The sequence below is a fragment of the Nycticebus coucang genome, chromosome 7, assembly GCF_027406575.1.
Source record: "Nycticebus coucang isolate mNycCou1 chromosome 7, mNycCou1.pri, whole genome shotgun sequence".
NCBI classification, from domain to species: Eukaryota; Metazoa; Chordata; class Mammalia; order Primates; family Lorisidae; genus Nycticebus; species Nycticebus coucang.
Genome location: NC_069786.1, coordinates 97,718,533 through 97,735,431, shown reverse-complemented (window position 1 = coordinate 97,735,431; position 16,899 = coordinate 97,718,533). Strand labels below are relative to the sequence as shown.

The following is a 16,899-nucleotide window of genomic DNA, read 5'->3' as shown; positions in this document are numbered from 1 at the left end:
TGTTCTTAGCATTTTTAATGACTTCATATATGCATGTCTTATTTTCTAAAAAAAAGAAAATGATCTCCTTCTGGACAAAGTTCACTCTAAGAAATGTTTTTGAACTAAAGCAAGTTCAAACTAAAGCTTAGAGTGAATGTGATTTGAAATAGACACATTGATTATTTTCTAAAAATACATATCCAGTTATACCAGTTGTGACAGACACAATGCTATGCATTCAACAAACCCTGAGGTTTCCTTTCATCCTGGGCACATGGGGAGACCACATTTCCTAATCTCCCTTGCACTTGGGTGGCAAAGTATGGCCAATGACATCCGGGTAGGAGTGGCGTACACCACTTACAGGCCTGGTTCTAACATACCTCGCATGTGACACTCCATGCTCCCTCTCTTCTCTGTCTGTTGCCCTCAGAAAAAGATCCAGTGGAAGATTCAGAGTCCATAGGGCAGTGCTATCTAATAGAACTTGCTGTGCTCATAGACCACTGTGTCTGCACTGCCCAATATGGTAGACACTAACTATGTGTGTTACTGAGTACTTGAAATATAGCTAATGCAACCATGGGACTAATATATACTTCAGCTCAGATCATATCTATTAATTCATAGTAAGTTAATTAAAACTTAAATTTAACTAGCTCATACACTCCTACTGGATACTAGTAAAGGGCAATGAAGTCTGAGAAGGTGGTGGCCCTAGTAGATGGAAACAGCTCAAGTCCCTGAACGATTCTGTGGAGCAGAGTCTTTTCCTTTTCCCTTTTATTGATTACATTGAACAAGAAATGACATAATACTGGTTTAAGTCCTTGAGAGTTTTTAGTTCTTTTTTTTTTTGAAACGGAGTCCCACTTGGTCTCCCTGGATAGAGTGCTGTGGCACTCTATGGAACACTGTGGAGTGCCACAATGATAGAACATGGTGTCTACAACACATATTCTACCCCTACACCTTCTTCTAGCTCACAGCAACCTCAAACCCTTAGGTTCAAGTGATTCTCCTGCCTTAGCCTCCCAAGTAGAGGGGACTACAGGCATTTGCCGAGATGCCCAACTACTTATTTCTATTTTTAGTAGAGATGGGGTCTTGCTCTTGCTTAGGCTGGTCTCAACCTCCTGAGCTCAGGCAATCCATTCATCTTGGTCTCCCAGAGTGCTAGGGTTATAAGTGTGAGGCACTGTGCCTGACTTAATAATTACTTTCTACTACAAAAATTTTTCTAGAAAATTTTGAGACCCAATTTTACAAAAATACCCTTGATATAGTGAAGAACAACACATTTGCAAATAATTGCAATTTTGCCTGATACTATTGTTATGGGAAATTATTCTATTTTACCTGCTTTCCACTTGGGATTAAGTATGGTTCTCAGATCTTCCATAGACATATAAACTCATGTTTTTCAGTTACACGCTCTATAACAACCAATACCAGCTAGTATTTTTTCTAGCAAAGCAGAAAAGCTTCATTGAATCAGCCAGTGATTAAAGACTAGAAAGTTAGATAACTTGTAAATTTGCTCATAGTTATTTCCCATTAGAGAGCACCCAATATGGCCATCTACACTGATGGAACACTGTGTCTACAATACACATGCTTCTCCCATATCTTCTACTCACTTTGTACTTTCCAAAGTAAGGGTGGCGGCCTCCAGTTATTAACATGTCTTCTCCTCGTTCCAGAATGCAGCGGACTGCACAACCATGTCTAAAATAGAAAAATAGCAAGAGAGGTAAACTCTTTTACCAGATAGGTGTTATCTGAGCTTTATATGACTCCTGGTGAGAGCCTGAGTGCAGCTGAGTGGTGCCACCTGCCTCATAGAACATGGAACTACTCTGCACACCCAGATTCTGCTGGTCTCAGGCACACATAATGGCCTCCCCTCCCTTTGCATCAGGGCATAATGCTTGGCATTTGCTGGAGCCTGGAGACTCCAGGATATTGCTTTAGGGGTGTTCCCACTATGATCACAACCTGTACTATAGGCAAACATTCCCAAGGCCACATTTAGACTGACACTAGTGGAGGTGCTCCTTGATAGGACAGATCTGGAATCAAAGTCTTTTTGCCGGAACTGACTTTATTACTCAGCAAAGAAATTAGGCCTTCTAGGTGTGCCTACTCCAAAGACCATTTCCTATGATGATGTTTTGAGATACTCCAAAGAAGATAGTAATATGAACTAATGTAAGCATAACAAAGGCAAAGTCTCTATTTAAATAAAGACACATACATATAGCAGGCCAACAGGTGCTAAGGACATATAACCCCTGCCAATTCAGGACCTACTTCTGTCTACTTTCCAGGTATTCCAGGTAATATTTTTTCCTGTGGATTTTATTCTTTTCAGTAATTGATTCCTTTATATATACAGTACAGCCTCCATAGTTGACCACTTCCCTACAAAGGCCACCTCCTTATGTTGATCTAATTTTCATAGATAGATATGTACCACATGTATGTATCAGTGTAGTACGCCTGGTTCCTTATGTTGACTACCTTCTCATGTTGACCAGTCTCTTGGGTTAGTCAACTTGCAGAGGTTCTACTATATATTTTTTTTCTTTCTTCTTAGTGAAGGGAGTCATATCTAAAGTAATTGATTCTTATTTTGATTCTTACGGGACAAAGCTTGACAATATAAGGCAAGGAAGTTGTCATAAGCTGACAGCTTGTTTGTGTTTGTATATTACATGTGATTTTAAATAATCTTGGCCCAGATTCTTTCTCATTAATCCTGATATTGAGAACCTTCAGTGTGACTTCATTTTATTTTTAGTGTTTTTAGCAGATTTTCTCCACGTACTTGTTTGCAGCAAATGCAGTGACAGCTGCCATGATGCCAGTTTTGAATATTTTCCCTCCAAATGCCCCCCCAACACGCCTCACATGACACATGACCTTGTTGGCTGGGAGCTTCAAGGCTGAGGCAACCATGTCCTGTGAGCAACAACAATTCTGATTAATTTGACAGTTGTGACTACCATTGTCACACCTATGACCTGAACAAAAAGAAACTAGATGCTTATGCTAAATAATGGGACAATGTCCAACCTTGGCATGCATCCCTAACTGCTCTCAGTAACATTTGGCTAGAAGAATGTTGCCAAAACTATTATTAATTATCTCTTCATTACCAGTGGATCCTTCAGTATCTATTGGATTTTGTATTTTCCCCATGAACCACACCTAAAGTATCCTTTTTTTCACACTAGGGACATGTTTCCTAGGGTAGTGAGATTTCGTGGGCTTCCACATCTCTCCCAGCTTGGGTCTTTCCCCTGCATCCTACTGTCTCCCCAGAGAAAGAGCACATCTCACCTCCCATTTTGATTACTGCTAAAGGTGACCACTTGGTCTTTCCTGGATGCAGATCTTACTCTTTCTTCCCATCAAAATGTTAGAGGTCATTTAGTCTCAATAACCAATTTTTTTTTCAATAACCAATTTTTATAGACAGGGAATGTGAGACAGAGGAAGTGAGGGGCTCGACATCACATAGGGAGTTATGCAAACAAAAGGCCCCTACTTTAATAATATTCTTTTAAAAGCTTTGAATTAATACCCAAATCAATATGTCTATTTGTACATTTTTATCACTAATTGCTCTTTTTTTTTTTTTTTGGTTTATTTTGTTTGTTTGTTTTTTCCGGAGACAGAATCTCACTCTGTTGTCCAGGCTAGAGTACAGTGGCATCATCTTAGATCACTGAAACCTCAAACTACTAGGCTAAAGCTATCTTCCTGCCTTAGGCTCCCAAGTAGCTACAGGCATGCACCACCATACTCAGCCAATTTTTATACTTGTTGTAGAGATGGAGTCTTATTGTTGCTCAGGCTGGTCTTGAACTCCCGAGTTCAAGGGATCCTCCTGCCTTGGCCTCCCAGAGTGCTAGGATTACAGGCATGACCCACTGTGCCCAGCCGACTCTTGGTATAATTCTGCTGGCAGAAACCATTTAGCTATGTCCCCTCCACAGTGGCCTTATGTTACCTGTATGAATTTGGGAAACTGTGTGGACACATAGACATCCATTTCTTGGTCCTCTCCTTTTGGAACAGCAAGCATGCTTTGGGTTTCCATATAAAAATGTTCTTGACCTCCCATGTGTATTTCGCCTGTCATAGGAAGATACATGAAGGTTGTGGAAGCAGCCTGAAAGTACAGGTGGTGTCCCCAGCTGTTGTCTTACTGTGTAGACGTTCCACTAAGAGTGCTTCTGTTGGGCCAGTATGCTACATAGTGAAGGGTAATAAACAGCAGTGTTTAGCTTTTAGTATAATTATAGATTTGAAGTAGGGTTCTGTAGGGGAATTGGTTGGGTTGGCCAATATGCTAGGCCACAGAGCCCTGGGGAAATGTGTGCCATTTTCTAGAGTCAAAATACCGTGGCAAGGAGACTTCAATTCCAGGACAAGATGAAGTAGATGTACTTCTCCCTGTTCTTCCCATTATGTACAGCTAACTGTCCTGAATAGTATACATAAAATAGGCAGAAGACTATGAAAGGGAGAGAGAAGAAGGCAGCCCAGCTAAAGACTTCAGGATCCAAGGAAAGATACATAGTGAATTCAGTGGGGTTTTTTTGTTGTTGTCATCATTTGCCTCACAGATCCAAGACTTTGTTCTGGAAAAGCCAGCAATCTAAAAACACTGACAGGCAAAGGCAAAAAAAAAAAAAAGAAAGAAAGAAAGAAAAAAAAGGAGAACCCCAGGAAGACAAAAACGTTTTTAGACAATAAACAGTCTACTCCAGATTAACACCACGACCCCACTCCCCCCCCAAAAAAAACCCCTACAGCCCAACTCTCACCTGTACAGGAATGAGTAGGGATCTTAAACTTCTACGCTCATCAAGCTGTAATGAGATATCCCAACCCCTCTTCTAGGGTGGTATCAGTGGAGACTTCTAACCTCCACCTGGCAGTAACAAGGCATTTTCCCCTTCTTCTTCATGGGCAAAGTGTAAGAGTAGTCTAATGAAATGGAAGATTCTAACAAAATAGAATAATTTTTAAAAATCCAGTCTTATATCCAAAATGATCAGTATATAATCAAAAATTATTCTTCACTCCAAGAACCAGGATAATCTCACCTTCAATGAGAAAAAAAACAGCTTCTAATACAGAGATGACAGAGTTGTTGGAATTATCTGATGAGGAATTTAAAGCAGCCATCATCAAAATGCTTCAGTGAGCAATTATGTGAACATTGAAAACAAATGAAAAGTCTTAGCAAAGAAATAGAAAGTATAAAAAAGAACCAAATGGAAATTTTAGAACTGAGAAATACAACAACCAAAATACTAAAAGCTGAATGGATGGGGTCATCTGCAGGCTAGAGAGAAAAGTAGATGAGAACATAAAACAACAGAAATTGACAAATCTGAAGAACAGAAAAAAACAGACTGGAGAGAAATGCACTGAGCCTCAGGAAACTGTGTGTCTATCATAAAAGATCTAATATCTGTGTCATTGGAAGTCAAGGATTTGAAAAAAATAATGGCTAAAAATTCCCCAAAATTGGCAAAAACCTAGAACCTACAGATTCAAGAGCTGTGTGATCCCATAGGAAAAATCAGAGAAATACATGCCACGAGACATCACAGTCAAACTTGAGAGAAGACAAGGACACTATTGCTAAGGCAGCAAGAAAGAAACACCACTTCATCCCCAGGGGAAAAAGCAGCAAAAAAGAAACACTACTTCATCCCCAGGGGGAAAAGCACTTTGAAAGACAGCAGATTACTCCATCAGAGAACATGGTGGCCAGAGAAAGCAATTTGAAATATTTTAGGGATAAAAGACCTGTCAACTCAGAATTCTACATCCAGTGAAAGTACACTCCAAGAATTCTCGGATGGAGGAAAACTAACAGTTTGTTTTCAACAGACCTACCCTAAAATAATGGCCAAGGGAAGTTACTGAAATAGACACAGGATGATTTTTTTTTTTTTTTTAAAGGAATCTTAAAAACATAAGGAAGAAAGAACAACAGAAAGAATAAAAATAGAGGTAAAGTCTTTCCTTCTTTTGAGTTTTCTAAATTGTGTTTGAAGGAAAATTACAACATTGCTTCATGAGGTTCTCCATATATGTAGAAAAACCATGCAGGACAATTATCAATGATATTATAAATAAGGGAGAATGAAGGGACAAAAAGGGAGATAAGGTTTCTAGACTATTTGTGAACTAATAAAATGTTCATACCAATGGGATTTTTTTTAAACAACGTTATTATATATAATGTAACATCTTGAGCATCACTAGAAAAATCTATTCTAGGAGATACACAAAAAACCACTATCGATAAATCAAAATGAAATTCTAAAAATGTTCAAGCAACCCACAGGAGGGTGGGGTGGGTAGGATGAAAAGAAGAGAGAACAAACAGAATACGATTATCGTTAAACATCATGTTGGGTGGAAGGCAGGACTTTCATAACTTAAAAGTATACCTGATAACAGTGATTTGAAAATTATTTATTTATTTATTTTTATTTTTATTAAATCATAGCTGTGTACATTAGCATGATCATGGGGCACCATACACTTGGTTCTTGAAAATTGTTTAAAGGAGATTTCCAAGGAAATATTTGGTATTGGAGTCTAGATTTTCTCTCTTATCCAAAATCTGAGTAAAGAAAGACCACCGAAGAATGAACAAACTCTGCTTCACTTATAACACATACACACACATTAATTTTCAACAGCTCAGATCTTAACTTTAATTTAAGCTTTTATCAAAATATGAAAACCCACATTATTGTCACTAGGCTCAAATTCATGGCTTCTGTATTACTGATTCTGCCTATCCAATCAGAATGTAAGTATTCACTGTATTTAAAGTACACAGAGCTGAAAGAATATTAGAGTTGTTCCTATTTATACCTGCAAAGTGGGCAAAGGTTCAGGCCCTGTATGTTGTACTGCCCACCCCTTCAGCCTCCCCTCACTCCCTCCACCCTCCACCCCGCTGTGGTGTCCTCTCTTCACCCCACGTGTTGCTCTCACTCTAGTCTGGAAACCAATTTGATCAACTAATCCTTGAGATAAAATGCTATCCCACTGTGAGTTTAGGAGTGATTCCTTCAGGCATATTTACATTTTAATAAGAGGCCCTGAAAGCCCCAAAGCTCCTAAGATATGACAGTGTCTTCCTGTACCATGCCCAATAGGACAGGTTGTGGGAAAAATAATCTCAGTTTCAGGGCTTCCCGGGTGTCTGACAAATCCTACTAAAGAGATCGTCGTCTGTGCTCTGCAGTGTAAAGGCCATCCCAGCTAACAGAATTTCAAAGAGATAAATGAGAAGCAGGATAATGTAGAGGAAAAAACACGAATTTCAGAGTTGGGAAACTGAGATGTGATTCTGGTCACTCAGCCTTTCTGGCTGCAGCTGGCTCATTTATAAATGGGGATCTTTAACGCCCTGTGCTATGATCCCAGGATTAGGTAGGGCTGAAATATATCTTCACAGTGGGTAAAAAAACAACAATTATCATTCCCTCTGAGAACACATTTAAGACTTGATGTAAAGCTTCACATATTTTATCTTAAAATTTTTTTTCTTTAAACACCTGTTTTCTTAAAAGGGGCAGAAAAAGTGTTGTTACAATGATGCTATGGGTATTACTTCCTGTTACCTTTCATTGAAATAAGTAGTCAAAAATTCTTAGCCCAAATGACAATAGCCTCGAAAGAAAAAAATAGACTCAAATCAGTGAGTCCAGAATATAAAAACTAAAAGCTTTTAAGGATTTCTGTATTTATCAACAGGGTATGGGGTAATAACAAGTTAAAAAGTTAAAAATTTTAAGTAAGGGACAGACTGAAAAGATCACCCAACTGAATTAAATAATGAGATAAGATGCAAGGAAAAATACAATAAAGTGTCTTTCCTACAGCTTTCCGGTGACATTATTCAGTCAGCCCCTTGGCAGCTTTAGGTTTAACACACCTGTGGAGCTAAGAGACACAATGGGTTTTGAATTCAAGTATCTGAGCTGAGTGATTCCATATTACGCAGCTCTGGGTCTGCACCCAGGATGGATGTGTGTATTACAACTCTTCCTGAGCTTGGGATCAGGGTAGGAGAGGGAAAGTAAGGAGATGGGAGTTTCTAATAGGCGGTAAGGGCCACGATCTTGGAAATTCACTTACAGAGAGACAGTGCCAACAGTCTGCTCCTTTGCTCTGAGGTATGTCAGAGACCTTGGGAGGCAGGCGTTGAGGACAGTTTTCACAGCATGGACAGCTGCAGAGCGCAGTGAAAAATGCATGGTTTACTAAAGCTCTGTGACAATATTTTTTCCTTGCCTATAAAGCATATTATTGAGACAACTGGAAACATTTGAATAAGATCTGTAGATTAAGTAATCATACTGTGTTGGTGTTAACGTTCTGATTTTGATAACTATGTTTTTATGTAAGATCATGTCCTTGTTCTTAAGAAACAACCACAGATTATTTAGGGGTAAAGAGACATTATTTTTGCAACTGAACTCTTAAATAGTTCAGAAAAAAATATGTGGATCTCTCTCTCCCCCAACACACACATACACACACACTCTCACATAAATACACCCACACACATATGCACACACACACATATACACCCACACACACACACGCTCTAAGTACACACGTACATATATGTATGTATTCCTCCAACACACACAAACACACACAGAATGGCAAAGCAAGGGTAGGAAAATGTTATGCTTTTCCCCATCCGATGGGGAAATGTGGTGAAGGATAAATGGGAGTTTCTTTAATGTTTCTGCAAATTTCATATAAGTTCAAAATTAGTTCAAAGTAAAAAGTCATCAAATTTGACTGGAAAATTATAATTAACTATTTTCTGGGAGGGACATTTAATTTTAATATAATTAAAATAAAGGAAAGATACCTGAAAGAAGAAGAGGGAAGGAGAATGGGGGAGGCAAAGAAGGGAGAGAAGGGATAGCAGGGAGGGAGACAGGCCAGAGAGAGAAAGGAGGAAAAAGTCCTAGAAATCCTAGAAAAGGCTATCAATTCAACAACCAACTCGTCACTCAGTAGCTGTTGTGTGACCTTGGTCACCCTTCGTAATCGCTCTGAGCCTAGGATAATACTTGTATCTAGGATAGTAGATAACCAACCCGTAAGACCAGGATAATAAAACCCTCTTGCAGGGTGGATGAGAACAGGAGAGGAGACGAATGGTCAGCGGGCTGGCAAGGGCAAGGTCTTGTTGCCCACGCTGCCTCCCCGCCGCTTCTTCACCCCCACCAGAAAGAGAGGGAAACGCATTTGTGAATGAGTTGTCTGTTTCCGAGAAGGCAAAGGGCTGCCGATTGGACATGCTGAGGAGGCTTTCAGGGTTGCTTCCCTTCCACCATTTTTTTACCTTCAAGAATTTGATCAACCACTTTAAATGCTTCATCCACATTTCCATATTCCAGTTTCCTTTCCGGCTCGAAGAAAGAGTTGTGTTGTATAGCTTCCTAGAAGAGAATGGAAAAGAGGAAGACTGGGCAGGAGGTCCAGCCCTTGGGAGGCAGTCAGCCAGACCCCAAGGCAAATCATCCGTCCCCAGCTCTGTAATCTCATGAATGTCCACCACAACCCCCGGAGCTAAGCTAAGAATCTGGCTTAGAGAGACTCCGCAAGGAGCAAAGGGAAATGTGCTCATGGTGTCCCGAGAAAATGAGTATGCTCAGGAAAGATCTGGCACTGAGGTGATCCAGAATGGTGCTAATATTTCCCAGATTTTTCTCTTCACTTGGCAACCCATTTTAAGCACCTAAGGCCACATAGCACGGGGCCGCAGTGTTGTGTTTTCTCCATTTGCTGCTGTTTGTGGGACTGTTACTTCACCTCTCATAGTCTCATCTGTGAAATGGAAGGAATAGTTGTGCACATAGCTGCAACAGGGTTGTGGGGAAGATGAAATGAGACATGTGAAGACCTTCCATGGTGTACAGGAAGCACTCGGGGATTGGGCCCACTGCGGCTATGTGAAGACCTTCCATGGTGTACAGTAAGCACTCGGGGATTGGGCCCACTGCGGCTATGTGAAGACCTTCCATGGTGTACAGTAAGCACTCGGGGATTGGGCCCACGCGGCTCTGCCTGCTAGCCCCACACCCATCCTTTGGGGAGGATGAGCACTTACACAGTGGCTACAGGCATGTGGCTACTCTAAGGCAGGCTGGTTTTCTTATCTACCCCATGGAATTTATCTTGCTATAACCCATGTGTCCTCTGTCAATGTGACATGCCAGCTCCTACCAGCATAATCTACATGGCTCATTGTTCATCCATGAAATTCCAGACTGCTGACCATTGGAGATTCTCTGAACTCTGGCTCCCACTGGCCACCAGTAGGCACCTAGACCTATCAAACATGCTTAGAGGGATGCACCCCCGAGACCCCGCCACTTCTGCTTCCTCTGTCTGAAAACTGGGTTGGCTGGTTCTTACTGCCTGAGGCTCAGGTTCTTTGATAAGAGTGTTGACTACTTCTGTTACTGACCTCTGGTGGCCCTGTCTTGTTGTTTCCCATCAGAATGGGGATAACAAGACTGCTGTTGAGTATTCACTGAGTTAATGCATGAAACTGACAGCCACAGGCAACCACAGGCAGCCACACAGGAGCTCAGTGGAGGGTCTAGCCCTGGGCATGCTATTGTTGTTGATCATGATTAAGGAGAGATTCTGGTGGGGAACCTGTTTTTTTTGCCATGGTCATCAGCTTTCTTAAGGTGGATTCAAGAAATTTGATGCCAATATATAAGCAATTACAAGCCCATACAAACGATAAATCACGAATATAGTCTAGCAGGGGGGAGGGGAAAGGAAGGAGGAGGACAAAGGGGGAGAGGGATTGGTGAAAGGAGGGAGGACAATTGGCAGAATCTCCACTAATGTGCACAGCGTGAGGGTGTTTAGCACATACCCTGGGTGAAGGGCTCAACTACAACTTGAACTTTACCTTGGAAGTGAGAACAATGTAACCTAAAAATTTATACCCTCATATTAATTTGAAATAAAAAAAGATTAAAAAAAAGAAGTTTGAGAGAATGTCTCCACTCAAACTACTAAAAAAAGTCTAAAAAGTATAAGCCCACCAGGTTTAACCTTGGTAGCAGTGACAGAGATACATGTGTTCTTATTCTGTTTTGATTGGCAACACACTTCTTACTGGAATAAATTCATATTCTTTTCTTATGAATCTAAAACTCAGATACTCTAGCGTGGAAAAAAGAAGCCAAGTTTTGCAAATCCTACTTTTAAAAGTTTAATATTTTTCAACTTCACTTGCTCTTTCTCTTTGAGTAACTTTGAGCCAATTTCCTGAGTATTTCTCAGTTGAGACAGTGATGAAAGAACTGCACTGTGTTGGGACAGGCAGATTCTCCTGCTATAAACTTTGACTAAATCCACTCTTATCCAGTTCACGGACTTGGGGTGCTTAGATCTCTGATCAAACATGTGCTAACTCTTTCCCACCATGCCAAAGTTTGGTATTTGCTGCTGGCATTCCCCGGCAGTCAATTAAGGATCGTCCGGTTGGAGCTCAGGAGGGCGAAGAGGGTGGCAGCAACTTGGTTAGTGGGACTGTCATTCGGCTGGAGGGTTAGAGGAGGAAAAGGTGGAAATTTAGTCCTTGATATTGGGCAAAGTAGTACAAGCAAAATTTTGATGAAGCATTATATAAATAATTTTTTACTAAGAAGCAATTCTAACTCTACATTAAAGCAACATTTGTGAAGGACTGTATAAAGTGAGCAAGGGCAGCAGGCAACGTATGAATGAAAAGGGGCCGAGACGGGGACAGAATGTCTGAATCGGGAACTGGCAGGAAAACTTGGGAGGAATAATCACACTTGGACCACAACTAAGCTGCTATACTTTTGTTTTCTTGACATGCATTTATTTTAATTTTAAAACATTAACGAAAGTTTCCAGAAACAAACTCCATATTCCCAGGCACAGAGCAGCGCGTCAGGAAACACCTTCAAGGCCAAGTTCTCCTGGAGACGCTAATCTTGCCCAAGTCATTTCCTTTTTTCTGCTCATCACCTAGAGAACCAGCCTTCACTCGGTGGTGAAGCTAATTCTGCTCTCTCAGAATGAGGGAGTCTGTCTGCACTGAGCCTAGTTCTGCTGTTTCCCCAACTTTCATAATCTTTCATTACTCAGAGAATTCTAAGAACCAGTGGAAGGTATGCAGAACACTGTCATTTCACAGAGATGTCTTGTAGCCTTTACACATTTCCAGCTCTTTTCTAAAAATCAAGATAGAAAATGCAATTCTCTAATTTAAGTTGCTAAAATACCTGTAGGCATCATATGATCTAGCTCACAGACTCACTTATGTATTAAAAAATCTAAAAATAGTTTCTCTGGTCTCTGTTTCATAGAACAGCTTACTGGTCCTCACTTTGCGCCCGTGAGAACCTGGGTGAAGGTGACCACAGAGGCACAGGGTGAATCCACTGCTATGGACACTGCCGGCTGCCCACCCAGCACTCCCCTCGCTTTCTCCTTCCACACAGTGCTCAGAGTCCTGATTAGGGCTCCTCGACTCCCCTATATGGCCCACGAGCATCAAAGAAATACACCCAGCAGTGACCACAGCCCTCCATTTCTCTTGCCAGTCATCAACTCAAAGTTGCACACATGACCTAAGTGGCTTAATTTAGGCTGGGTCCCAGGACCTGTGCGTGGAATGCTGCTGTGATAGAGGGCAGATGTCCTCTTGCCCATTGGATATGAACACAGGAGCCCAGGCTGCCCTCTTGCCTGTGAGGACAAAGTCTATACTGTGGGTGCCAAAAGGAAACCAGGTCCTTGGGGAACTCCATACAATGATGTCATTGGGGGACAATAAAGTACCGGTGTTTTGGAAGCCACTTTGAGTCATGTGTAGCCAAAAGTTTTTTGTTTTTTTTTTTTGTAGAGACAGAGTCTCACTGTACCACCCTCAGGTAGAGTGCCATGACGTCACATGGCTCTCAGCAACCTCTAACTCTTGGGCTTACACGATTCTCTTGCCTCAGCCTCCTGAATAGCTGGGACTACAGGCGCCCACCACAACACCCAGCTTTTTGTTGCAGTTTGGCCGGGGCTGGGTTTGAACCTGCCACCCTTGGCATATGGTGCTGGTGCCCTACCCACTGAGCCACAGGCGCCGCCCTGTAGCCAAAAGTATTTTAAGTGATAATGCCGCTGATGTCTGGTCCTCTGGCCCCAGAACGGCCCCCACCATCGAGCTCATTACCTCGATTGTGAGGATCAGCGGCTCCAAGTCTTGGTAGACAATCTTCACTTGCTCAGCAGCACGTTTGGCCTGAACCTCAGACTCTGCGATCACGGCACAGACGAGCTGACCCACACAAGTCACCTACACACAGAAAGACCTTTGCAGTCAAGGAAGGCACCGGTTTTCTCTTTTGTTCATTTTCCTCCTTCTCCCAGCACAGGGCTAGATACAGACAGATGTGGCCCCTTCACGTCTGTCTATGCCTGTAACCATAGTTGGCCTGCCGGCGCCAGGCACTAGGGGATGTTGAGAACCTCGTGCTGTATCATGGGCAGTGATGGCTGCTGGGGGGCAGGAGGGAAGTTGTCTTGAGGACAATGGACTCAGGCTACAGGCCAAGCCAATGGGGCTTCTGGAGGGCCCTCTGGCCTAGGAAAACTGTTTCATGACCTGTGGCTGCCCCACCACAGCACAATCAGGGATGTTCTGAGAGAGGCAGCTTTTTTGTTGTTTAATTGTTGGTGATTCATTGAGGGTACAGGAAACCACGTTACACTGACTGCATTTGTTAGGTATGGTCCCTCTTATAACTGTGTCTTGCCCCCAAACGGTGTATCACACACAGAGACCCCCACCTCCCTCCCTCCTTCCCTCTGTCTGCTCTCCCCTTCTCCCACCCGCCTCCCTCCTTCTCTCTCTGCTCTCCTCTCCCCCACCCTCCACTGTGTAGTAGGTCATTAATTGTTGGAGTTCATGTGGGGACCAGGGAAGAAGGTTCAGTGTGCGGGAAAGGGGACTCCAGCCTCAGAAAGGTAAAACAGTCTGCTGTTGACTTCTCTCTCCCACCTAACAGCATGATTCACAATTCAAACTTAATCACACATTTAAAAAATCTACTTTACAACTTGGCACTTGTAGCTCAAGCAGTTAAGGCACCAGCCACATATACCAGAGCTGGCGTGTTCAAATCCAGCCCGGACCTGCCAAACAACAATGAAAACTACAACCAAAAAGTAGCTGGGCGTTGTGCCAGGCACCTGTAGTCCCAGCTACTTGGGAGACTGAGGCAAGAGAATTGCTTAAACCCAGGAGTTGGAGGTTGCTGTGAGCTGTAATGCTATGGCACTCTAATAAATGCTACGGCACTCTACCCAGGGTGACAGCATGAGGCTCTGTCTCCGAAAAAAAAAAAAAATCTACTTTACGCTATTAGGTCTTTTCCACAAAGAGCATGTAATAGTTTTATCATCAGAAAATAATTAGTATTGAAAACATTAAGCCTAGAACACACAAAATATGTTTGTTGGCTCTGGGGGTGGGGGCAGTGAGAAGAGAAATGAAATCAGAGGGCAACTTGTTGATAGTTTTTGAAGCTGGGTGATAGATCTTTGGGGTTCATTGTATTATCAGTCTTTATTTTGTGTATGTTTACAATGAAAGCAATTTTTAAGGCATAAGGTGAATTTTAAGTGAATGTTTAAAAAGGAATTAAACCTGCAAAGGCCACAGTTGCCGCTGGTACTGTTTGGTGCTATCTATGGAGCTGTTCTTTACTCTCTGCAGACACTTGGTTTTACTCTTGTGACAGGCACAGAGATGTGGTCCCTGAGATGCTCATAATCTACATAAGTGCACCTCAGAAGGTAGGTAGTATTGCGCAGCTGGAACCAGCGTTACTTATTTAATGTTTGTGCTAAGGTCATAATTCTCATTGTCTCTGCCAGGGCTGCACAGCCCTGTCTTGGGGGAGTTTCAACCCTGAGTTCAAACTTTCCATCATCAAGCTTTCATTTTTATCAACTATATCTGCTAGGGAGAGCCAGAGGTTGGGACTGTTTGAAATAACGAAGCTCTTCTGGGTAAACACTGAACTGAGAAGTCTAAGTTTGGCAGAAAACCTGATGACTGCTGTGCTTGCTGCATTTTCTGGTAACTTGAGATATAGTAGCCAATGTTTTAATCATTTTCAATGTTCAAATGGCAACGACATTATCACTGTGCCTCTCCTCATTTGCCCTGGTGCATGGGAGGCAGCCTGTGGAATACACGGAGGAATCAGACACGCAGGCGCTCACGCAAGGAATTACTCCAGGTGGGGAAATATGTTAAGACACAGAATAAAAGAGCTTAGTATAAGAAGAGAAGTACAGAAAAGGTTCACTTTGTTTTCTTCTCCAGGCTCTAAGCTGCATGAGGGCAGGGGCCACACTTACTTATACAGCCATGGTGACCAGAGATAATAGATGCTCACTTACAAAAGGCCCAAATACATGGCAGTAGGTATGAATGAGCCAGAATAAGTTCAGAGAGGGAGAGAAAAGTTCTGGTTTAAAGGATAAGAAAAGGCTTCAAGGTAGATATACCACTTGAACTCAGGCTTCAGCTTGGGACATACTGAGACCGCAGCAATAGTAAGAGTTTCTCAGGGAAGGGGGTTGCAAATAAAAACTATCACAAATCTCTTTTTGTTTATTCTTTCATATGTGTTAGTGGCATACTTCCTTACCACCAGAAAATACAAAACACTGAAGTGTGTGCGATATATATAAATATATATAACATAGATACACATACATACATATATATATAGTGTGTATATATATATATATATATATATATATATATATATAGTGTGTGTGTGTGTGTGTGTGTGTGTGTGTATGTATTTTAGAGACAAGTCCTTGCTCTGTCACCCAGACTAGAATTTATGGCCCCATGATAACTCACTATAACCTCAAACTCCTGGGCTCAAGCAACCCTTCTGTCTCAGACTCCTGAGTAGCTAGGACTACGGGTATGCACCACCATGCTAATTTTTAATTTTTTTTTTTTTAGAGACCCTGTCTCTGTTCTTAAGTGATCCTCCTGCTTTAGCCTCCCAAAGTGCTAGGATTACAGGCTTGAGTCACCATACCTGGCCTGAAGTATCTTTTATATAACTAGTCAACTTCTTTATTTATATGAACAATAAATATATTTTAATTTATTCAATATTAGAACATAGAGTGTTATAATAAACACTCAAAGAATGCAGGAATCTTTTATTACATGCCCGACTTTTAAGAAAACATAAGGCAGCTTGGCACCTGTAGCACAGTGGTTATGGCGCCAGCCACGTGCACCAGGGCTGGCGGGTTTGAACCCAGCCTGGGCCTGCTAAACAACAATGACAACTGCAATAAAAAAATAGTCAAGCATAGTGGCGGGCGCCTGTAGTCCCAGCTACTTGGGAGGCTGAGGGAAGAGAATCGTGTAAGCCCAAGAGTTTGAGGTTGCTGTGAGCTGTGACACCATGGTACTCTACTGAGGGCGATATAGTGAGATTCTATTTCAAACAAAAAAAAAAAAAGAAAGAAAGAAAGAAAAGAAAATATAAAGCACAATTAACTAAAGAAGTTGCTTTTTAAACAGAAAGCAAAAATGCCATACCTTATCTGTTTGCAGAAATTTCTCAGATTCAGAGAAAAAACAAGATTTTATGCAACCAAGATGTTCTTCGGTTAGGATGTCCACCACACCTGGCAGGTTGAGAGCTTCTGATAGGTCAATAGACCTAGGTGATAACACACACAGCAGAGCCCCTTAGAGCAGCCAGACCATAGAAAAACACAGGTAATTAGAGTAAGATATGAGGGAGGTAA

At 41.8% G+C, this 16,899-nt stretch overlaps 1 protein-coding gene across 4 annotated transcripts in view; it reads right to left on the bottom strand.

Moving 5' to 3' along the window:
* The window catches only part of LOC128589610 (aldehyde oxidase), a 70,748-nt gene that overhangs the window by 23,016 nt on the left and 30,833 nt on the right, over positions 1 to 16,899 (bottom strand). For all 4 annotated transcript variants that reach the window (XM_053596296.1, XM_053596297.1, XM_053596295.1 and 1 more), the window contains 6 exons: positions 16,688 to 16,811; positions 13,277 to 13,399; positions 9,398 to 9,494; positions 4,001 to 4,125; positions 2,813 to 2,946; positions 1,623 to 1,710 (listed from right to left, as the gene is read on the bottom strand). In XM_053596296.1, coding sequence (XP_053452271.1) covers positions 1,623 to 1,710; positions 2,813 to 2,946; positions 4,001 to 4,125; positions 9,398 to 9,494; positions 13,277 to 13,399; positions 16,688 to 16,811 — 691 coding nt within the window. The remainder of the gene's footprint in view (positions 1 to 1,622; positions 1,711 to 2,812; positions 2,947 to 4,000; positions 4,126 to 9,397; positions 9,495 to 13,276; positions 13,400 to 16,687; positions 16,812 to 16,899) is intronic.